The sequence below is a fragment of the Cebidichthys violaceus genome, unplaced genomic scaffold (genome assembly GCF_023349555.1).
Source record: "Cebidichthys violaceus isolate CVI_PGR_0920_01 unplaced genomic scaffold, fCebVio1.0.p SCAF_10, whole genome shotgun sequence".
Classification (NCBI taxonomy): Eukaryota; Metazoa; Chordata; class Actinopteri; order Perciformes; family Stichaeidae; genus Cebidichthys; species Cebidichthys violaceus.
In genome coordinates, this window is record NW_027176263.1 from 9,073,229 (window position 1) to 9,097,998 (window position 24,770).

Here is a 24,770-nt window from a genome sequence, read left to right on the forward strand (position 1 = left end):
GACAGACAGACAGATAAATGGACAGACAGATAAATAGACAGACAGATAAATGGACAGACAGATAAATAGACAGACAGATAAATGGACAGACGGATACAGACAGACAAATAGACAGACAGACAGATAAATGGACAGACAGATACATAGACAGACAGACAGACAGACAGATAAATGGACAGATAGATAGACAGATAGATAGATAGATAGATAGATAGATAGATAGATAGACAGACAGACAGACAGACAGACAGACAGACAGACAGATAGATAGATAGATAGATAGATAGATAGATAGATAGATAGACAGACAGACAGACAGACAGACAGACAGATAAATAGACAGACAGACAGTTCTTCATAATTTTTATGTTTTTATGTACTTTGACTTGTAATACTGCATATTTGACTTAATAAAGTATTTCAACACTCTGGCATTACTAAATATATTATATTGATTAGTATGACAGAAAATAGAGATACTATTATCTATGAACATCCTTTCCTCTCCATGTAACTAGAACTAATGCCATTTACAATTAAGTGCAGTGACGTTACAGCTGAATTATTTACTGCTGAGTGTGAGTGTGGTATGTGTTGCATTAACAAAAACAAGGTCAGAAATCACAAGCGGGCTGTATCTTCTGTGAAAGACCCTTTAAAACGCACATGACCTGGTTTAGACTAGAAGTGAAATGACATGTTGCTAATGCAGCCATCACAGCTCAAATCCTACAAGATTAATTTCACCTAATCCATAATAATCTCTTCAGATGTATTTCACCACATACTATAACCATTTCTTCTCATTTCTAAAGAAGTTATAACTGCTGAGTTCTTATTTTATCAGCTGTTAAAATGTGTAACATGAAAATATTCACAAAAAGGCTTTGCTTGAATGTTTTGCATCAAAGAAAGACGTTTCCTCTGCTGCTGCTCCACTATTCCCGATCAGGCAAAAACACAAACTCTGACACGCACACCACAGCCAGTGGCTCCAGCATTGTCTGGTTGCCTGGCAACTGTCGGCGTGGCGTGGTTGCTAGGGCCATGTGGGAGGGGGGGGAGGTGATGCTGCTCTGATTTCCAGCTGAATTGAGGCAGTCAGTAGGGAGAAGCCCCCCTCTTCCACTCCACACACACAGGACTCTATTGAACAATAGAGCTGTGCCAGTGGGCCTGAGGCTAGTCAGATGAGCCCTTGTTCAGGGTCACACTGTGTTCATCCCACAGTCCTCCATGACTAATTAACTTACAGCGCTGCGTTGGGACATCTGATGATGCATCCAGCACTGGCACAGCCCTGGAATTTACATTAATGTGAGGTGCATTTTCTGGCAGCCTGCCATGTTGGTGCAATCAAAAGACAGAGAAGAAGAAGAAGTGTGGATGGAGCCGCCACACGTAGTGCCGAGCACAGCTTGTGCAGTCAAAACAGCCCTGAACCGCTGGGGTTGGTGGGAAATATTTACCGGCTGTAACATGGTTATGGGAAAACTGAGAAAACCAGTCACATGGAGAGGTAGTTATGCTGAAGAATAGACTATTATTAACAAGAACTTCAACCGTGTGGCCTTCACAGCAGGTGGCAATGTTGATCAAAAGATGTACTCGTGTAGGCTACTAATGTAAAGTGAAGGCTTTCTTGTGTTGCGGAGGAGAGTTTGGAGGGCAAGAAAATGTGTCAAGTCTTATTTTCCGTGATAAAATGCTGCTGCTCTGACTAGAATAAAAAGACAGTGGAAACAAGAACAGGTTTTTATTAATATTTTGTAATACCATATATAATGCAATTGCATATCTTTGGCGAAAATAAATCTTATAAACATTTTATCAACAGAGGTTAGCATACAAAAACCAAAAAGGTGTGTCGGTCCAACAGACATGGCAGACAGCTGACACAAACTGATACTGGGTTGGCAACTTTGTCAAATGCAAACGAAAATGTTCATCCTACCCTTAAGGAACTGCAACAGAAGATTTGAGAATTACATAATCAATATTCAAAAACAGCTGTGGAGCAATGAAGGAGCTGAGTTTTTTTGCGTTGGACGCCTAAATGTTTAGGTGGCTCATCCACAGAGTCTGATCCAGTCTTTACTGACATTCTGAACATTTCAACATCCCATAACAATACCTGGAAGCATGAGTCATGAGTGGCAGTTGTTTTGTTTTTTAAAGACTCTAATCTGTGATGAGATCGAGAGCCAAAATTCAATTTGTGACAACTTAGTCACAATAAACATTAACATGGGAGAAATGTAATTAAAAAAAAAAAAAGATTCAATCTTCATCAATGAACTTCTGTAGTACAAGGAGAATGTGTCCATCTTACATTTTACACCCCCAGCTGTGCATCAATTTTGGCAACAAAAGGTTTTTCAGGATTAATGTTAATAAACTATCCAGCCTAACAAAAAGCAAAACAAAACATCAAGAAAACCTGGCAGTCATGGTTAGATTGAAAAATAAAATAAAACACCCGCTCTAAAGACAATAGACATTGGCAAAATACTTAATCACTATAACATAGTGAAAAAAAAAGTGTATTGCTGCAAAATAAGACAAGGAGAAAAACAAAATACTTATTAAGAGGAGTTCACAGAGGGAGAAAAATAAATGTGCCTAGTCACTCGTTTCAAATGACCAGTGTTTGATAGACTTTGCATTCAATAATCCCATAAATTAACGTCATAAATAAGGTGATGATTAATGAACAATAACTTGTTCTTTTTTTTCACAGCTAAACAAGACCAGTGTATGCAAGTATTACTTCTGAGAACTGAAGCAGTTCCCACTCTAAAGCTACAGAAATAACCCGAGAGAGAGACTGGTTCAGTCACTGTACTGACCAGCATCCTCTCTCCCACTTCCTGTCCGGATGATTTAGAAAACCAGAGCATTGTTGCTCTCACGACTGCATTGTGGCAGCAGGGGACTATAGTTACCATGGCCCTTTGCACTTTTACATCAGTGGCACAAGAAAATGTTTGGCACTGACCATGCATGCTATGCTAACAGTCACCATGACCATGTGATCTAGTGCTGCGGGAAGAAATATTAGGATTTTCTGTTTGTTAGCCCCCCCTGTGAGCGTCCATGCTACCTTGTATTGTACGCTGCCAGTACACAGCCTTTTTAAAAAGAATGAGAATCGTGGCCTTTTACACAAGCGGCTCGCAACTTCCCCTCAGTGAACTGCATGCAATCAACTGACAATAAACCCTCCGTTTCACAGCTTGAGAAGAGAGCGTGCACTTCCTTATTTTTGTTCTAGGAGGAAGAGCGAGGACGAAACACTTGTGGCCGGCCAGAGCTGTGGGCACAACATAGGAGCAGCACAGGTCTCACGGGTCGCACGCTGTCCCTTTCTCAGTCTTTACACTTCAAAATGCACCCAAAACAGACACACCCTCCCTTCAAGTTGTGAATTAACTTTGCCACAGGATCAAGCCAACAGAAAATCAGCTGTATAATTTTGTCATTTTCTAAAGTACATGGTTAAAAAGAGCAAAAAAAACAGGAGATCTGCAAACCCAATTAATGGAGCAAGAAGCTGTGTGAATTTACTGCCCGCTCCTTTTTGTGATTATTAAACAGCTCTGCATTCAGAAGCAAGCAGAGCACCAAGCAGCCCTACAATACAGCTGGAGCGAGGAGATCGGTCACTCCACCGATCGCATGAATACTTTGTCAGGAGAGGAGAAAGTGTTTGGTCATTTCAAACTCTTTCAACAAGACCGTCATATCGCAGGTTTAGGCTGACATGCACTATGATACACACACACACACACACACACACACACACACAATAAAATTAAATCTATGGAGGATAACCTATGAACAGGCAGTGAACATCTGGTGGCAGATGTTCACTTTTGCATAGGCTGTCACCAAACATGTGAATATATGTCTGCACAATAAATGTCAAAAACACACTGATGAATGAAGGGGATGGACAGGATGAGCAGTTCATTTGCAAAGAAAAAAAGAAGGAAAGAAAAGAAAACTTTCATTTGTATAGCACAGTAATGGCCGCACAGAAGTAGTTTAGCTAACTTTGCAACTAAATTTGGCAGTGGCAGAGTAATACTATTTCCACATAATCCTGAAATAGAGCCAGAGCTTGTGTGTAATACGGTTATCGCAGAACAAGATAATAGTACTACTCCATTCATTTTCTTAATTGTAAAGTTTAACTAGCGTACTCAACTCTGAAAAAACGCCACCATGAAATTAAGTCCAAAAAAAAAAAAAAAGTTAAGGTTGTGGATAATTATTGCATCTCTCTTACAAGAGGATTCATGGAGCAGGGATTCCTTTCAAAACATGTGGCATTTCTTTTTTTCTTCAGCACAAAAAGGAGAAAATGGTAACACCAGGAGGTTCGGTTTTGTCTGTTACAAACATGCACTCATTCGCTTCATAAATAGATTCACTTGGAAGAGGATACAGGTTTGAGGAGGAAGCATGCAACGCTTTGAGTTATAAAACCTTCAGCTTTTTTCCCATTTTTGTCTTTTTAGAGGAAAAAAATCTTGAATCACAATCTTCTAATCCAACAGAAGCAGGCAGGTCATTTTGGATAGGTTTCTTGATGGTTCTCCATAAGCCCAAACACCCGCCCCCGAGTTACAAAAGTCTCTATATGGCTTTGTTCTCCTGTGTGAACGATACTATTGCCATTTGTTTTGTTGGACGGGGATATTCCCAAACAAAAAAAAAGGCTCAAAATGGCCAATGAACGATCAGATAAGGAGAAGGAGGCACACTCGGACACACGATCAGGGGTCAGAGGTTAGGGTTCACAGGGTCCGGAGTCTGATGAGGGGGGGGGGGCAAAAATAATCTTCATTTCCTGTTCAGTTTTGTGCTCTTGACAGTGCGTTTGGAGCCCTCCGTGCAGCTGCGTATACCGGCGAGGTGCAGCAAGGACCCGGCGGCTTCCTTAAGCTCCTCGTCCAGCTCCGGCTTGACCTCGCGTCGTGCCCTTTTGCCGGCGGGCCACTTGATGGCGGGCGGACGCCGGGACGTCTGGTGGACGCCCCTCTCGTCCCAGAGGTCGGAGTCCTCGTCGCTGTGGAAGCCCTCGCTGCCGGCGCGGTGGGACTGCCCGCGGTCGCAGCCCCCTTCGTCCAGGGAGGAGAGAGACGAAGAGGAGGAGCGGGAGGAGCAGCGCTGCAGGGCCACGCTGCTGTAGTTGTGGTCCTGCTTCGGATCGCTGCTCACCAGCACGGAGTCGGGTCGGGAGAGGTCGAGAGGGCCGTCAGAGTTGCCTGAGGAGAGCGTAGGATTAAGAGAGATGATGAGTACACAATCAAATGCAAAAGCATATATATTACAGAATGGCAAATGCGCTAAATATTGCATGTCATGTAAAACTAAATTCAAAGTTTCACACTTTGGTTGGCTGAAAGTAAGTTAACAGATACCAAAAAAATCCTGTCGTATGTAAGTTGTTATGCAACTTTACAGTTGTTTTTTTATATTTATTTTTTGTGAAGAAGAAAGAGCCAGACACAATGAACCATATACAGTAGCTTTGGCCCGCTTTGTTTACAAATATAAAGCAGAAGTGATACAGCTCAAGAGAGAACACCTGAATTAAAAATATCTTCTCGTTGAAGCAGAATATTGACGGGGAAAGTAGAAATATTAGCAAAACCGCGCTGAAATATTCCTGAGAGGGCTCCTGCCATCACTGAAACAAGTTCATTTGTTCAATAAAAGTATGATCTAATGTAAAATATAAGCAACAACAGCCAGTAAGTTTGATTTAATAAAAATAAAAAAATCTGATCTCAACAAATCAAAAACACATTCATATTTTACCATGTAGCCACGTACCACTAAAAAGACCTTCTGGAAGCGAAATATCCTCCAAAAACATTTGAGAATCGATCATATGTAAAGTTCAACCTTTTGGGAAATACACATTTGTTTTCAATTAGTGAATGTTAGCTGTGCTGCTAGGTGGATTTTGTTACCTTCGACAATCCCTTTCCCCCCATTTCCAACCTTTATGCTAAGCTAACTGGCTGCTGTGTCTAGTATTTCCCAAATGTCGACCTATTCCTTCTAGAAGGAAGAAGGTCTGCAGGAAACATTGTATGCAATCCGGTTCGAGTGAATGTTCTGAAAAACCTTTCCGACGCCAACTTTTTTGCCTGTAAGAACAGGAGACTTGCACACAAATTAAAGCACACCAAATAAAAAGATGACATAAGCAATGACAGGGCGGTATGTCGAGGGGTAGGAGACAAAGAGTTGGAAGTATGAAAGTATGGCTGCTTGTGGATTCTCTTACATGGGTCAACGTGGTGCCCGGGGGCAGAGTTTAAGAGCATCATGGCAGTGGCAGCATCAATGTCAGACTCTGGAAGAGGAGAGAACATGCATGATGGTCAGTCCTGAGCTGTGAAAGCATGCTAGCATGGCATCTCTACTCGGACCGGGCTCCCTTCGATCATTTTAAACCGGGGAACAGAGCGGCCCAATCAAACGCTCACAGACTGGATGTGCAGGAGGCTCACCGAAACAAACCAGAGGATGAATTGAAGCCACTGAAATCGCATCCGATTCTTTTCAGACCTGACAAAAGTGTCTAAAAGCCTCGTAGCTCACTTCTGGGGCTCTAAATTATTAATGATTACAGTGAGACTGAGTGCTCGACACAGCACCAGCAGAACCTCTGCCTGTCGTCAAGGTTACAAATCCAAGAGGCAGAGGGGGTGGGGGGGGCTGATGCATCGACTGGGAGCTCTCTCTACATTATGGTCTACATGAGGCATCAATGACTTGAAAAGCAACAAATCAAACCAAGAGTTGAGGATACAAGCACGGTGATGTTGAATGTTCTGGGACTGAAATGTGAAACAGGCGACAGAATCAAAATACCACACAAGACACAAGCTAAAAGAAACCGCAGTGATTGGAATTTATGCTTTTAATGTACAAACTTAAAAACACAGAGCTGGTTCGCTTCCGCCTCACCTTTGAATGAGCAGCCTTGTAGAAAGAGATGGCGAGGGGGCGAGGAGGCACTGCAGAATGGAAACACAAAATAACACACAAAAAAAGGTCAGATCTGGAGTTTGTAAAGGAGATGTGAAGAAAATAAAAAATGTGACCCTTTTTAGTTAATAGATAAAAAAAAACCTGTTGTGATATGCTGTGAAATATGGTATTACTGATGCAAATATATAGTTCACAACATCCAGAGAGTGACTGGGGAAGGTTTACCTGGGTGGGGAGGCGGGCGGTGTGCAGAAGGCATGTGCGGCAGGGAAGTGCTGCTTCTTAAGAGCTTGGATCAGGTTGGGGCGGTACTCAGGGTCAACACACCAGAGAGAACCTTTTCCATTGGCCTGTGGAACAGAGCAGGGACATTAAACCTCTGACCCGGGTTACAAAGCCAGACACCTTTAGCAACAAACTGTGAGAGGATTTGTGATTTTGTAAATCAATGATGGTCTTGTATAGGAAAAGAAAAATCCTGATTCCTGAGCATTACATAACTGTGTTATAGAAATGCCATAAGTTTGTCTAGAATGTATTCCGATTGGTCCTTTGATTGTGTTTGAACAAAGGTACCCTGTGGATTTTCTTGTAAACAAAAAGTCATGTTTAAATTTAGTGTTTCTCACCAGAACTTGGGAACATTTCGAATGGATTTCCTTCCTCATAATAGATTTGCAAAGCAGGATTTATTATTTGAAATCATGCATTCTTTATATTCCCGTTCGCTAGCTTGCAGTCTTTTTCACAGCCCTTGAGAGCGCATTGTTGATACGCTTCTTTGCACGTTTACCACTACCAACTGTCGGTAACATTTTAACGCATTAGAACATTTATTTTGACCCATTTCTATGCATTTAGAATTATTTGTCAATTGGCTTACTTTCTATGAATTCCTGAAAAAAAAATCCTCAGCTGACAATATCAGTGAGCAGTGCATACAGCAGCATAGTGATGTAATGAAGGTCTCCTTTTCCACAAATGGCAAAGAATGTTACGGCAACGACATCATAGACAAAGCATTGGAAACAGCAAACGCATAACTAAGAATTCCTGAACGGCCTGAACAAAAGGAGGAAATAACTGCTTCTTCAGCACCGTGTGAGGAACAAATGTGTCCGTTAGTGATGTGTGTGTGCGCGAGTGTGTTAAAGTGTCACTTTATCTGATGGCGGCGCATTGCCCAGTCTGGGAGGAGAGTAGAGCGAGGGAGGGAGGGAGGGAGGGAGGATAACCTTGACTCAGATTACCAACCAGCCCTGATGCAGGAAGAAGGAAATGTCTCCATGGCAACGGAAACCACCAGCCAGTGTCATGTGAAACTGGTCTCTCAGCAGACGACGGCGCTCACGCTGTGCACCTGCATGCTGAGCGGCCCCGCGCCGCAACCGTGTTGCTACTCGCCGAGCGCTAACCGCCATCGCCTCCCACGGTGGGAGAATACGAGGTCCTAGCAGGCACAAGCCTCGGCACCACAGGCTCTACCGGTCGCAAGTCCCAACGCATATCGGAGCTCAATATGGCCACCGTCGTGTCCCCTGGATCAGCGACATGCAAAGCAGGTCGAAGTGTGACGCAGGACTGTACTTGTAGAAAACCTTCCTGCCACTCTCTGAAAACTTGAGCAACAAATGCAAGCTGAACTATACTGACGGCAGAAACTTGCAGGATGTGCAGTATGTGTCTATCCTTTTGTCACGAGCTTTTGTGCACATGAGAAGGTCAACTTCCCCCCCCTCCTTCCTATAGAGGAACAGGAATGAGTCACACGTAGCTCTGACAGGAGCAGGCTGACAAAGATTCCTCCAACAAACTCATCTTTGCACTGCAGGTCACTGGTTTCCCAGTTTCCAGAATGTGGGGCGCTTCTCTCCCTGGCTTTAACAGTCTCACTACCTTGCAGTGCTTCGTGAAGATAAAGTCCTATCTTAATTTGCTGTGTTTGCATTTCCCTCAGAAGGAGTATCTGTGACCGTGACTGTATTCCACCGTTATCGCAGCAGCAGAGTCAGAGGTCCTTGCGGCTGTGTTACACACTGCCACATGCGCCACAGTGCAGCTACAAAATGTTCACATCACATCATCAAAACAATGCGATAACCGTTTTCAAAGAGCATAATCTAAACAGTTTTCTAAGCTTAAATCTGTGTGAAGTGCATGAAAGTTTAGGAGAAAGTTAAATACCTTTCCCAAACTCCTCTCGACCTTGCGGAAGCATTTGTTCAGGGACAAGTTGTGACGGACCGAGTTCTTCCAGCCGGTGGGAGCGTTGGAGAAATAAGGGAAGTGCTCGAGAATCCAGCCGTAGATTTCTTTCACGGGCAAAGATTTGCTGGGAGACTGCTCGATGGCCATGTAGATGAGGAGAGAAAAGGAGAATGGGGGCTTTGACTTCAACGAGTCCCGCTCCCGGCCTCTGCCGTGTGACGAGGACGAGGAGGAGGACGACGGGCCCTGGCTGGACCCGTAGTCTCCCTCTATGTCGAAGAGGGGGCTGCCGCTGGGCTGAGCCTCCGGACCTCCCAGAGCGAAGTTCTGAAGCAGGTTCTCGTGCAGCCAGTTGAGGTTGGTGAGCTCCTCGTCCTCGGCGCCTCCGGCGCGGTCCACGCTGGTCGCCAGCGGACTGGACGCGCACTCTGCCTCGGGGAGCGTTCCCACGCCGCAAACGCCTCGGAGCCCCGTCCGCTCCTCTTGCATACCCGGAATTTCCGATTTCTTATCTGGTGACATCCCAATGATTGGACCCATTAAATCAAAGAGGTCTGGAGAGAGAGAGGAGAGAGGTTGTTAATATTAGGCAGCATGGAGACCAAAATCAAAGTTTTTGAACTGATTTCATCACAAAGTTGGCAGTATGAAATAACTGGATCCGACATGACGGAATAATGTGCGCTTCCAAGCGTTGACCTGGTTTTCTTAAGTCTTCCCTGGGGGGCTAACCCCCCCGTGGCTGAGCTTGTCTGCCTCTATTGCACCTTCTCAGTGCCCCCCTCATCCACGCCCGGCGAGGACGGAGAGGCTCTCGCCTCTCCTTCCTCCTCCTCCTCCTCCTCTCGACTCCGGCCGAGGACCTTCGAGGAGGTCCTCTCAAGCAACTGAACCGACTTAAGGCTCCACTCCTCGACGCCCACCTCGACCCAGCCGCTCGTTATGTGTGAATGAGCATGAAACCGTCAAGACTGCAGGAATGAGTGGAAGGCCTCCATCTTTACAGAGTGAATGGCTCTTCTAGACTGATCTGCATGCAGCCAGGATCAAGTCTCAATTCGTCACATGCCAGATTAAGTAGTGTAAAGAGTCTACAGGCACTAGGACATTCAATATTGCCAGAAGCCCTGTATCATTAAGTAATTCCACCCAAGTACCATTATTAATAAGACAATGATACTGTTTTTTACATGAGCTCAGAGGAAGGATTACTGGCGTGTCATCAGCAATGATCCCATCAAAGAGCTTGAATTGAACCCAAAGCTGAGCAACGATTTTAAGGAGAGGCACAGAAAAACACACTAAAATAAGTAAATAAGTACTCATTTGAAAATTAAATTGTGTCCAATAAATCTGAATAACCAAACAATACAAGCTATGGTTGGTGAGGCCAAGAGCACAAAGAGATCTTTGGCTCACAACAACAAGCTTTATGTCCTGGGTGTCACCATGACAACCATGCCATCCCTTCAATAAGAGCAGAAAAAAATCCCCACAAACAAGATCCATAGATACAATAAGAAAAACAATAATCCACGCTGGCTGGCTCCGCCGCAGACGAAGCTCCTGCACCCGCACCAGATTGTGGGGGGGGGGGGGGGCAGAGATGGGCGCACAGAGCTAGAAGGACGGGCAGGTAAAGGGTTAGGTAACGGAACAGAGAGCGGTGGTGGTGGGGGCATATCTTTTCATTTCTGTGATAAGACAAGAATTGGGTCAAACTCGAGAGTGTTTGCACTGTGGGTGAGACAGGAGAGGGAGTGTGCGCACGCACGCACACACACACACACACACACACACACACACACACACACACACACACACACGAGTTTGTCAGAGCCACTGAGGACATGAGGGGGAAGGAGGAGGCATTAGTTACAAAATGACCACTCAACCCTCAATGAGGAAGATAAACATATAGCAGACGGATCCTATTCTGGTTTAGAATGACTTCGAACATCTCGGGTTGGGATTCCTTTACACTTTAAAGTATATTTGTTTAAGTTTCTGTCAGAATTGTACATCCTAAGTGACGTCACGCCAGCTACATGTTGTCCTGCGTTCGGCCCGTTAACACTCCATTGTCTGCGTTTCAATTCGTCGGTGCCATTGAAGTCTATTTGTGAGCCGCATATACTTGCGACAAGAAGGAAGTAAGGCGAAGAGCTTTCCAGGCCAATGGCAAAGGGGACAGGCAGAGTGAACATAGGAAGGGACATAACAATAGAGACATCCTTTAATGATAGGACAGAGGATGCCAGAGAGAGGGATAGAGAGACCAAGAGACTGAGAGAGGACCGGAGAGAGTGAACCAGCGGTAGTGCGCTAGGCTACGTAAGTTATCCTCAGTCTAGGATGAATCACGGCTCTAAGCAAAGCAGAGCAATCAGACTTGTCAGGCAGCGAGAGAACTGCCCATTTGTGTTAAAGGGAGATCTCTGCTCAGGAGACCAACACACAGAAAGATATCTCTCGACATGACAGGTTCCTACACTGAATGAATTTAAAAATAGAAAGAGAGACTGTGCAGACAGACGAGAAAAGAAAACAAGTGATTTATCCCTCCAAAAATCATTTCTGAATTAGGCTAGCTGCGTGCACAGGCCAAGTATTCAATGCTTTTAAAATTTCAATGTTTAGGCACAAATTAGAGCAGTTTTTTTTACAAAGCGTTTTTGTATTTGTGTTGATGCCAGAGAGAGGAGACGAGAAGAAAGGGTTGAGGATGCCATTTGACAAGGATCCCAGGCTGTTCTATGAAGACCTACTTTAGGCTGTTCTTTTTAAGTTTAAGTCGAGCCTAGATCAACGACCGATAAAACGCTGATGACAAACATCCTCGACTGCATCGGGTCTTTAGTTTGATTAAAAGATGTAACTGTAACACGCCCCATGGCTGTACTGTCTTCTTCCAAAGGGCCACGAATGACTGCCTGCACACTTGATTCCGTTTTGTGGCGGGAAGATGAGAAGAAGTCACCGCCTGGCTGAAGTGTCAGACCACTGATTAACCTTAAACGTCAGCTCAGTCTCATCTTCACAGCCATCACCTCTCAGCTGGGCCCTCGGGCGCTCATCCTCTTTTGAGCATCTCCTCCAAAAGACCGGGTCATTTGAATATCAACGGAGGGCCGGGTGCACGATCGCGAAGGCTGCCTCGCATCCAGCCAAAACACAGGAAGTGTTCCACCGTAAATGCAGCTGGTCAATTACCACCGTTGTTGCAATGATCGCAGTCGTCATTGCTCTTATGAAAAAGGGATCAAAGAGAGGCGGCAGGGGCCGCCGTGAATAATGGGACACTAGCGTGCAGAGGCGAGAGGGAGCTAATAAGCCGGACCGGCCTGTTGACTGCAGCATCCTCGAAAAATACACCAAAGCTGCAAATGGCGCTGACCTGGTGTCTCATCTGCAAGTTAAAATAGCCCCGCGCACCGCCAGCCTCATCATATTCATGTGCAAACAGCCACTAACAGCAGGTGCCAGGGCACACCCCCCCCCCCCCCCCCCCAACCCCCCCACCCCCCTTCAAACTGCTCTTTTATCCTGTTAAGCACTTAGCCTATTCAAAACTACACAAAGACATATGGAGATAGCTTTAAGTGGCGAATTCAAGCCGCTGATGTGTCAAATATGTACGGGTGCGGATGTAAAGGAGACGATGGCGGCTATCAAAATGAAGAGGTGTACTGGTTTGAGATGTTTTCTGGGGAGTGAATCTCACCAATCTGGACTCGGTTGCCACGGCAGCCAATGTTTGTAAGGGAAGCAATTGTGCTCATGTCTGTGCATGAAGAGGGAGCTAATGTGGGGAGATCAATACAGGCGGAAAAATGCTGAGGCCAGCAGTCTGCTGCTGTTCTTCACAAACCTGTCTGACAAAGAGCAGCAGTGGGAAAGGCCACAGCCGATCTGGATGTCACGGCCCCGCTGACTAAGTGCCACTAAGGCGTACTTCACAATACTTCCCATTCTAAGCTATTTTGATCAGTAAAAAAAATGACAAACAACTTATCATGTCGATGTAAACAACAGATTTCAGAACAAAAAAACGGAAAGAGAGTATGTTTTTAACTGCCGTGTGCGTTCATGCACAAACGAACTCCCGCCACACCCTCTTCACAAGAAAATAAACCAGTTGACACAAACCAGTTACACCTCTGTCATACATACACAAAGGTGTGTCGCAACAGCCCCACGGCCAGGGCTGTTATTTGAAACCCTAACTGATATTTAGGTGACTACCCAGGCTGGCTGGAGCTCTAAAAATGTGAATGAGACAAAGGGGGAGGGGGGGGGGGCTGAGTTAGAGAGGGAGAGAGGGAGAGAGAGAGGCTGATCCAGAGCACCAAGTGGCAGTCTTCTTCTTTTCTTTTTACTGGGAGGGTCAAATTATGTCATAACAAAATAAAGCATCCATTAGCGTTCAGGCTAATCAGGCTACTGTTAAAGCATGTCTAAATGAAACATTTTCAAATCAAACTACTTCAATGGATTAAAACGATCTCCTCAGAGCCCCGAGGTGAAAGCGAGGGGACAAAGCTTTGCACAAAGCATTACGATTGGCCCCACACTCGGCTCATACAAAGGAGCAGTTGTTTTTTGCTCTAGTCATGTTTCAGAAGTGCTCAGTATTCACCTCACAGTCTCAAACAGAGGGACCGGGGAGGGAAGGAAACACCTCCTGCCTGTTGAGGAAGTTCATTTTCAGAAAACAAAAAATTCAGACAGTTAGACCCCGCTCGCCACCACAACAGTGGACTCGAGAGGTAGCGCTCATTTCGAGCAGCGGTGTTTACTTTGGTAATCTGTGTATTCCACCGGCATGAAGCTTATAGACGGCCGACAAACAACCGGGCCGAAACCCAACGTATTGACTGATCCAATCACTCGAACAGTCGGGGGAAACGAGTAAACAAAACACCGGGTAATTATTGTGATGTTCGTTGGAGACATTAACTTCAAACTCAAACACACGGGACTGCACTTTGACTGTCAACAGAGGTGAGGCCTTCAGAAGTCCACGCCGGCCAACGCTGGAACCTTATCTCTTGGGTCATGTGGCTTTAAGTTCAGTGTGCAAACACCGACCACCAATCAGCTACGCACCAACCCCGTATACTCCTGAATACCAAAAAGCAGCATTGACAGTTCATTTGATGCAACACTTCCAAATACTTCTACTAAATGATTAAAAAGGGGGATATTTTTCAAGTTTCTTCATATTTTAAAAAGGCACAATGGGCCTTTTAAAGTTCAGTTGAAGTTTCGACATAAGCCCTACCAGGAATGTGCTCTGAGATTACTTTCCAAGTAAATACTACAAGTATTTGCAAACGGGATTTTGTAGGAACACAGAAAACACCAATGAGGCCGAGGTCTGAATTATAGAGCCTCTAATGGAGTCCTTCACAGGTATCCAGGTGAACTACAGCGGGGACACAAAGAGACCAGCATGAGGACAGCTGGAAGTACCTCGCTTTCAAAGAACGAACATATTTGCTAGAGCTTCTGGCGTGCATAAAACCACTAAAGTGCATACACATTAAAAGCTGAACATGCATTAAGTAGCGGTAGTGTAACATGAAGATAGTTCTTCTTCTGGCAGCACTGACGGTTTAGCTCCCTACATCGTTGTTTGCCAGGAGTTCAACCACTCTTTGTCTGTCTTTGTATTCTCTTGCATGTGGGTAAAGGAGGATCTCCTTAAAACAAGCAGCCATTTTGTTATCTTCTTCAGGTAGTGGTGCATACGCTCCCTGGCGGACATGGGCGTATGGCGACTGTTAAATCACGCGGAGCAAAGCGAACCCTCGCGGACATGCAGAAAGTATGAATTGGCTTCCGCATAACAGCTTTTTCTAATTTGTCTTTTACTCACTTATGTTGAGTCCTACAACTAGATAATTACCATAGAACAATAATCAACAATCATTTTAAATCTTTCTTTACTAGGGCTTATACAGCACCTTTGTATTTTGGGTCTAACCCACAACAACATTTCTTGTGGGCCCATTTGTACCAATTCTCAGTACAAAATAATGTAGATTGTATAGTATCCAGGCATAACTTTCCCCATACAATACTAAGAACATGAGTTGTAATTATCAGAGAACAAATTCAGCGTTGTTTTTGTTTGTATTTTACTGAGGATACTAGAAGGAATTCAAACACAGTTTTGGTCGGTCCATGGCCTCTGTTACATCCTCTGCTCAAATGAGGTTGACTTTAAATCCACTTTGAACTTTTTGTTTTTTCCCCAACATATCACCATGGTGATCTGATGACAATGTAAGACTTTTAAAAATAGCAAAGCTCTAGACATGCTCTAGTAAACTGAGCTGCGTGCTTATTCCTGGACCGAGCTGCTTCAAGTACACAGAGCCCCGTATAAAACATTTAATGACGTGTGATGCGTCAGTTACACTTATATTAATATATATTATATATACATTATGGCCAAACAGCTAACCGGCCCTTTACCAGTTAGAAAATGTTGGTGAAGCAACAATACAATCTGATGATTTGCACACAAACTGGTCAGCCCGTGTCGTCGCTGTCACACTGCCATCAATTAAATAAGTCCCCGTTAATTCAGCCCGGGGTGACGGGACAAAGACCCATTGTGACACGGGACGCAGGACTGCTTCCCTTACTCCTTTCCCTCAACGAGGAAACGGTCGCATCGGTGTCGCCTTCACTGAGGCCGGCCCTAATGGGCTGCGTCTTGAGTCCAGCCTGTCACAAATGAGACGGGCACAGTCGGGGGGGGGGGGGGCTGCTCACTATAGAGTCAGTGCATAACCACTGTGACCAATCACGAGACGTAAAACAACAACTGGAGCAGACGGAGGGGCGCCATAACAGGACTACATTGCCCATACACAACTTCTGTAAAATCACACACACACACACACACACACACACACACACACACACACACACACACACACACACACACACACACACACACACAAAGAGGAAAAAGTGAGGCACTAACTCAAAGCATTCACATTCAAATTAAGTATTTTCAGATTTCTAACCAAATGTTAACCTGCTCTGCCTTTTTGTTGATGTCATGACATTACTGACAATATTTGACCACAATTTGTAAAATAGGGACAGCAGCTGTTAAGTCGGAGGGGATGAAAATAGATGTCATTTAGCTGTACCCTTATCTCTAAATGATGTGAAACGTCACCAAAAAAAACAGACAAGTTGAGTCAGGACAGTAAAACAAAAGAAGGGCGGCAGCACATGCCTCGACTGAAGTTTACATTTGCATCTCAAATTCAGAGCCACCACCTCTGTTTGATGAGCAGAATGTCACAGGCCCACGACCACACACTCCCGGGGATACCCCTCCTTTAAAACACGGGGCGTGAGCAGGTGATGAGACACACATGTGCAGCTTTAATTATTCAAGCCAACCACCACAAAACTGCACGAAGCAGTAAACTCCAGCAGACAGACGGGGCCGACGTCAGCAGTTAACGCTGGAGCTCACTGATTGGCGAGTGATCTCAGATAGATACAGTGTGTGGTTGTTCAATGTAACCACCTCCTTCCACTAGAATGGGAGGTAGAAGGAGAGCAACATGTTCTTTATAAAAACAAAAGACTTTCTTTGGCTGATAATACAAACAACACGCTGGCTAAACTTAAGTAACACAGACATGTAGAGTAGCATAGGCTTCCACATGCTGTTAATATATTTTAAAAGCATTTTCCAGTTTAAATGTGTAAAAACAACATCCTAATTATGGGAATACAGTTACCTCAAGAGAACAATGACTGCCGACTACCGTATCCTGCCAATCATCGAATTATTCAACCTCTGCCATTACAAGGATTTTAAAATAGTCAGTCAAATCAGAGTCACACAGGACTTGGTAATCACAGGGTGTTCGGGAGAACAGTAGGTTAGAAAGCTTTGAGCTTTTCTGTTGAGCCATGAGACACCAGGTTTAGACTGCGTTGAGCAATCCCAAAACGGTCCTGCCACACGGGTCAGCTTTCGTAACGAATTTAAAAGCCACAGTCACTCTTATGGCAACAAGAACACGGTGGATTTTTAGAGGACGCAACCTTTTCATTTGCTCTAGGTCAGAGTACGCAACTCTGTGATAAGACTGATTACACGGCAACACCACCATTTTGAAGTGCAGATTCTGCACCATTGCTTAGATAGGGTGTCACAGTAACAGCTACGAGCCACAGCGGAGTACCATGCCACTTCCTTATTAAGATGTTTTACTTTATATTCAGTCTGTTGTGCTGTGGTGGTCTCTTTTTGTCACGTTGCCTCAGCGTGATCGTACATCCTCGGAGGAACATCTTCCTGTTCTGTCATTGGCACAGTGAAATGGAGCAACTTCTCAGAAAAGTGACATCTATGTGTTTGTACCAAGTTGTAAAAATGAAGCGTGGCATTCAAGGGAGTTCTAGAGGAGCTTAAGATGTATTTGATACCACTGTGTCTATTGGCATTAAATATGAACATGGAGCAATATAAAAGAAGTGTGTGACTGTCAGGGCATTACTCTTTTGAAAAAATGTTTGAATGAATTTAAGAAGCAGGCCAATACTTGATGGTTAAGCATAACAATTTAGATTATATGACGAAAATGATATTGTGACTCACGTAATCAATTGTCAAATTCACTAATTGTCGCGTCAGTTTCAAGCTATCGTCAGTAAGCGCATCCGATTCTCTCAAGTCTGCCAGTAACATTTTCAAACGTTATGCACTGTGAGCCGACCCAGAAAAAAAAAGATAATGATATTCACAAAGACGGTGCAGTCTGCCTCCTCGTTCACCTGTATTTCACCTCTTCCTGAGGACGGAAAGAACTTCAAACCATGGAGTAATGCGGTGTATGGTAACTACAATGTCTTAGTCTTCTTCCAAAGATTCAAATAAACCTTATGATGGTGCACAGCTAAGTCAAATTCAACTCCACTACAATGCTTTCCATCCCTGTGTTTATGAAAGCGGTTTCACGTCAGCAATAACAGCATCACTGGGTTACGACAGGTCTTATTTATAGTAATGAATGTCAGTAAAGTTAGAAGACCCGGGTCTATTCTGGGAAGCAACAGTCCTTCCCCTTCAGAGGCTTCTGTACATACAAACATGTACAGGAGTGGACACACGCTACGACTACAAACAACAGCAAAGACAACAGATGGTTTGACCTACAAACATGACCATGGAGATTCTGGCCATAAAAATAATGGCAGATTGACAACATCTGTTTCTTTTTTTGTGTCTTTTTCTGCCCCTTAAGCTCCTGTTGCCTTTGTCTCCTATTTATCACTGGGGATTTAACAACTGTCAAGCAAGAAGAAAAGGAACGTCAGCCGACATTAATGTCATAACCTCACAAAAGATAAAGACATTTTCCTCATCACTTTTTTCCCAAATACACACAGAAATCTCAAGAGTACACAATGCATTTTAGATGAGGTTTGTCCAGTCCAGTAAATAAAACACCAACAGGCAGCAGGTAGAGAGAGACCACAAGGGCAGAGGACACCAGACACGTGGAATAACATAAAGAACATGAAGACCAATTCAACAGCAACATAAACGATATCCAACTGGATTAAAAAGGGATATTTTTCCTTCCCTCTGACAATGTGTGTGGAGCACTCTGTATCTGGGACAATCTTGTGATAATCCATTACATCATGTGCTTTAGCTAGCCAGTGTAGCCTCCCAACCTCTGGCACCGTCGATATATATATACACCATTAAATATTCAACAATGTATGAATATGAGGAGGAGACATGCGTCTTAAATTAAAAACCAACTGATACTGATTTAATATCGCCGTCTACTAACTTACCACTCGAGAACTACGCGACAAGCAAAGGCATTTAATGGCACAGAGTCGAAGCGAAGTGGAAAAACGTAAACTGAGAGTACTGTTAGCAAAGAAAACTAATATGCTTTGTAGCTAACGCCGTGTAGACGGTGGCATTAGACAACACAACCACAGCCAGTCACACAATGAGCAATACAAAGTTACACGTAATGGGGCTGGACTATTGCACAACACTTCCAGACAAACGCTACTCGTTACAAAGTAACGTATCTCCGGTTTAGTTACATATTTTATTCCGCTTTAATTAAAGTAGGTTTACGATTCGTAACGTGACGTTAGCTCACCCAGCAGCACAACCGTGAGGCAAAGTAGCGTTAGCAGTAGCTCGGTGGGTCAGGAAACCTACTGCTAGCGTTAGCATAACATTTTAACTGTGTAGAATATTATTTATACATATATATATATATATATATATATATATAATATCCATATATCAAAAGATAACCCTTCTTTAGTGCTATAAATACGAGCCGATAGAGCAGAGAGACGGACGTACCGTTCATATGAACTAGCTAGCTGGCCACATGCTGTCGCTGGCTCTGCCATGCTGGCTCTGCTCTAAGAGAAGTCACTTGACCACATTTACTTTTCGCGTGTTCCAAACACAACCCGTATATCCACCCAAACCACATTACATTATACATATATATTTACAGGTTTAAATACTCACAATCATGCACGGCACGTGCCTCGGTGCGGTATGTTTATAGACACGTCCGCGCGCAGTTTTATTCCGATGTCTGTATCGCACAATGTCAGAGATCAGATCAGCAGCTGCTTCCTCCATACACGCAGCGCGCGGATCACACAGCGCACACGGCAACGCTACCAAACCCCTTGCCGTCGCCATAGCAACAGGCCCCACTTCAGCCAATCAAAACCCCTCCCCTCCTATCTCCCCTGGCAACTGCCGCAGCGCAGGAGCTCCCGTGAACGCGCACGCCATCCTGTTTTTGCATCGTGTCAATGTGTGCTTTCACTTTTTTATCGCCAGCTGCTTGTAACGTAACATAAGAGGAGGGAAATACGTTTTATGAAAAACATTTTCTGAATGATAGGGTATGCAGTGAAGCAGTGATGGGGTTTATTGTAATTTGATTAAGTGTGTGTGAGGGGATCAAGCCGGACGGGTCCACAACACAACACCCGCGTTTTTTAGGCTACACAAACACCTCGGGGCGGTGAGAAAGGATGTGTCACCACACCCAGCCTCGTGACGATAGCGGACCTTCAGCAGGGCCCCTCCCAGAGTAAACGATGATACGAGGAGCTAACGTGACGTGTACACACACACACACACACACACACACACACACACACACACACACACACACACACACACACACACAAAACAGACACATGCTGTTTGAGGCCTGAGCATTTAGACAAAGCAAAGACAAGAAATGGGAAGAAAAAGAAAAGCACGAATATGTAGCCTACTTTCCAAGTTGCAGATGAAACTCATTCTCTGTGAATGTGTGGAAAATCAAAAAATGCACAAAAGGGTCATTCACGTGACCGTGCAGATGTACTTGTAGAGCCACGGGAAAACCATGCAGGCTATCTGTTGAGTGCAGCTTTACTGGCCAACTGACTTCACACCAAACTGTAACTTTCACATGACGGTGATACCTTACTCATCTCAGCCACTCCATTTCATAAGCGTACACGAGTAGCTCTCAGTGGACTGATCTAATAGCCTCTCTGTTTGCTTTTACTGTGTCTAACCAAATACAGGCCATGCAGCAAGGGCTGTTCTGTACTGGTGTGGATGCACACCCTTGTTTTTCCCCTTCTACTAACTGGACAAACAGGCTTTGCAGTGGCGCAAAGGCGGCTTTGTGTCAGAGTGAATACCTGAGTGATACTCTAGAAAGTATTTTTCTTGATCTGTGGCTTGGTACTTATCATTAACAGGCTGCTTCAGAGAGTTCCTTGTTTATCTTATCTACATTGCATGTAAACACTAATGTATATTTTATGCCAGAATGGTATTAAATGTTGCAATATTCATTTGTCTAACAAAGAAGCACATACAGTGATTTATCAGTGGTGGCAAAGCACTCTGGAAACCATTATATTCATTCATTCATGATTTTGAGCCTTCGCTCAGGTTTCTGCGGCATGATTTTCCTGCATACTGAGCTATTCTTAGGGCCAGCAAGATGCGTAGACTCTGCCCCATTTTTCCTTCCAGTATCACTCCTAGGGATGGTGAAGTTGCAAAGCTAGCAAATGAGAGCGAGGAGGGCAAGATGCATTAATAACACACGGAAACGTAGATGCGTTCAAAAGACAGACCCATTAGTCTGTGTGCCTGCCGTGGTGCTAATCTGATTGTAAAAGCTGTTAAGCTAAAAAAACACACATGCCCCGCTGACCACCATCAGAGATTTCCTTAACAGTACTGGAGCATTTCCTGGTCCGTATAATGTGTTGTCTGCACAGAGTGCTGATGACTGACTTTAGGAATGATCCTTTTCTGTGACATGAAAGGATGACAAAAAAGTCTTTGTGAGAACTGTGTTAACTTAACAATGGGGGAGAATAATTACAGTAAACAGCTCACTTTGTATCAAAAGGAGTGCGGTGAAGAATAGCAGGATTACAGACTATGAGAGGAGTTCATGTAAGGCAGTAAAAGTGGTCCTGATGGAAGGGATGAACAATGAGGAAGCTAGCCTGTGATGGAGAGTAGTGGCCGGGCGTGAATGAGGGTGCAGTGTGTCTTAGCAGCCAGCCTATGGTGGCACGGCGGTCAGGAGGCCTGCTGCTTTAATGGTCCATAAATCTGTGTGGACTGGCTGGTCTGATGCCGCCCCAGTGAGACCCTCTCATGCGGAAAATGAATCAGACCGTTTTTTACGGAGCGCAAGTGTGGAAGCTCTCACCCTCCCCTTACTGCCAACGAGCCGATAAGAGCTGCTGCACACGCACGGCACTCCATTTCAGCAGGTCTGGAGCTCATAAAACTCTCTATTAGTGACATCCCCTGTTCGCATGCTGCTCTTCATTCAATGTGTCCTCTTGCCTTTGTTGTACCCTCTCCGTTTTCTTTTCTCTCATTACAGCTCGCTTTGGTTTCTGGAGTGGGAAACACAGATGTTGACACCTTGGTACACAGCCAGCAAAGAGGTAAAAAACTGTAAAGATAAATCACATTCCTGAAGAAATAATCTGTCTTTTTTTTGTCACTCTGTCACACACACACACGTACACTGAGTAATACATTTTGCATATTTGTTAGAAATATGCCAGGTATTACTGCCTCTTTTGTTCTCTTGTTTACTCTCTCACACACATTTAGAACAATAGATACGGTTGTGTAACGACGTGCATTCTGGGACTATGATGTTGCACAAAATAATTTGCCATGCAGACTATATCAAGTATTTTCTCTGGTTATTCCTACTTCATGTACCTCAGACAGGTGAAGACGTGGAGTCTACTGAAAGTCGCTGTCCTGGTTTGACATGTTGGAACAATCACCTGCAGTTATTAAGGGACTGAGACCAACAGACAGCCGGCACTCTGAGCTAATTAGTTTGAACCTCCTTTGAAATGCGAAGTGGAAGAGTCATCGAGAGAATTGTGACGTAGATTAAAGAGTGCCAACACACATGCACAGATATGCATGCAGAAACACGTGCAGACGCATGTGCACACACACACATGCACTAAGGCTCTATGGCATTTCATTTTCCCAGATACGTATAGTCAGTGGGGTTACTGGTTAAATAGGTAGTATTTGCATTCTCTCCAGGATGAGAAGGCAACCTCAACTGTGGGTGAAGCTGTTGTTTGAGGAGAGAGAGAGAGCACAAAACAAGCACAACAATCTTATTTCTATCAATAAGTATTCCTAAAAGCTGTACATTTATGTCTTTGCAGTCATAATAGGGTAAATGTTACTTGCACACACCTCTAACTATTCGCAGAGCAACCAGGCGTGGTCAACTTGTTTCAAATGCAACACTTTCTTTGTTCTCCAGGTTTGTTTTCCCTGGAGGTTCTCCCATCTTTTGCCTGCAGTTATCCTCAACTGAAGAGCGTGTTTGCCTACAGAAGCCTTTGTTTGACAATCCTTTCTGCTAAACGGGTTTCATGAATTGTGTCAGCAGTGTGCTGATTGCCTGTTATCTGTCAGCTGATAAGTGCCTCCTTTAATGCACAGGCAATAAAATGCTGAACATGTAGGGCAGAAGAATGATCCTTTCAACAGTCAAACAAATATCCCGTAATTCTGTATTGATTCAGTATATTTGTTCAGGTTGGATTGGGCATACGCTTGTATAAACAGGCCCAAGTGTCAATTTGTTCCAGCTGAGGATTAAGCATGCCAGCATGAACCAAAGACAGTAAGTTAAATTTTACTAGGGCTTAATGAAAAATACCTGTTTGATGAGACAGGACTGTGTAACTAGCTGCTTAGTAAATAGATTTTTACCTGTTTTGACATTCATTTTAGCAAGCAGTGCTCAGTAAACAAAGAGGTTAACAGTTATGTGGTAATGAAGATAAGACTCCTATTCACTACGCAACACAGACATAACCAAAAGTACTAGTTTCCCCCATGTGACACTGCCTCGCCCACAAACCTTGCTTGACAAAGAAATTATAAAAGGGCTAGGGAGGAATGGACTACCCACGATGTATAGCTGCAGTAATCTGGCATAAAAGAATGATGGTCACACGGTTCATCTCTAAAAAAAGTCAGATAAAGCCAAAAACTCCCCACGTGATATAAAGAGTCATTATGAACCTGCAAAAAATAGTCCTTCGCATTGCCAGTAAAGTCTGGAGTTTGAATATTTCAATCTATAAATAAACAATACAATCTTCTGTTTGAGGTACCCATCACACTGCGTTACTGATTATAGTTTTAAGCAGACATTCAGTAATCATTTTACTGTTTATATATGCAATGACAGCGCTTTACCAAACTTGACTGTATCAAGTGAAGGACTTCCCTTTCAACCGTCTCTATTTACCTGACTAGTTGCCACCAAACACAAAGCGCTGAACTTTGGTCTTTTTTATGTCGTTCCCTTCAGTGCTGTGCTTTTCTCTCTTTATTGACCAATATCCATGCTATCTCTTTGCACTTTTAAGCACACTAAAACTGCATGACTTCCTTATAAAGGACCTTCAAATGGCCCTGCTTTACAATACACCACATGCAGAGGCAATTGAATTAACCCATTGATCCCTGGCGGTTCTATTGCCAAGCAAAATTTTGTTATTCAACCTTAATGACTGTTCCTTGCAGGCAAATGAACACTTGTAGTCAATTAACTGTGAAGCAGGAGGAGGATACAGGAAAGACAACCCACTCCGACATGCACCTATAGAGCTTAAAATCAGCGTCGTGGAGTCGTGACGTCTGTAGCAACATTCAACCGATGACTTCTTCACTGTAAACAACAACACGACACCAAAAGCTTTGTTCTTTGACACTCCCTTATCTTTTCACAGCATCTGGTCCTCTCCGCATTGCCTCGGTCACAAACGCACTTTATCTTGTGGGACAATAGTGGTGTTGTGCCCGGCAGTGTTGTCTGGCACTACCATCTCCGTGGTGGGCTATGACACGTATGAGGGATTGCTGATGCTCTTCAAGCAGTTTGAATAAGTGTGTGTTGGGTTTTCACATGTGC

General features: G+C 44.1%; 1 protein-coding gene across 2 annotated transcripts; it reads right to left on the reverse strand.

The window, feature by feature from the left end:
* Positions 1–1,741: 1,741 nt before the first annotated feature.
* Positions 1,742–19,894, reverse strand: foxn2a (forkhead box N2a). Of its 2 annotated transcripts, XM_068724594.1 has the most exons (6): positions 19,784–19,894; positions 9,199–9,776; positions 7,240–7,364; positions 6,991–7,040; positions 6,305–6,373; positions 1,742–5,273 (listed from the first exon to the last, which is right to left on the reverse strand). In XM_068724594.1, exons 2-6 carry the CDS (start codon positions 9,760–9,762, stop codon positions 4,849–4,851), a joined length of 1,233 nt encoding a protein of 410 aa, XP_068580695.1. In that variant the 5' UTR covers positions 9,763–9,776; positions 19,784–19,894; the 3' UTR covers positions 1,742–4,848. The 2 variants fall into 2 exon arrangements, with proteins under 2 accessions (XP_068580695.1, XP_068580704.1); XM_068724603.1 differs by lacking the exon at positions 6,305–6,373.
* Between the last annotated feature and the right edge of the window lie 4,876 nt (positions 19,895–24,770).

Bases quoted from the DNA above. Each gene is read 5' to 3' on its own strand.
- foxn2a (XM_068724594.1), bottom strand. From the start codon at position 9,762: ATGGGTCCAATCATTGGGATGTCACCAGATAAGAAATCGGAAATTCCG. The intron at 7,365-9,198 runs GTATTTAACTTT...TCTGTTCCACAG, and splicing joins TCGAGAGGAGTTTGGGAAAG to GCCAATGGAAAAGGTTCTCT. The intron at 5,274-6,304 runs GTAAGAGAATCC...CGCTCTCCTCAG, and splicing joins CGGGCACCACGTTGACCCAT to GCAACTCTGACGGCCCTCTC.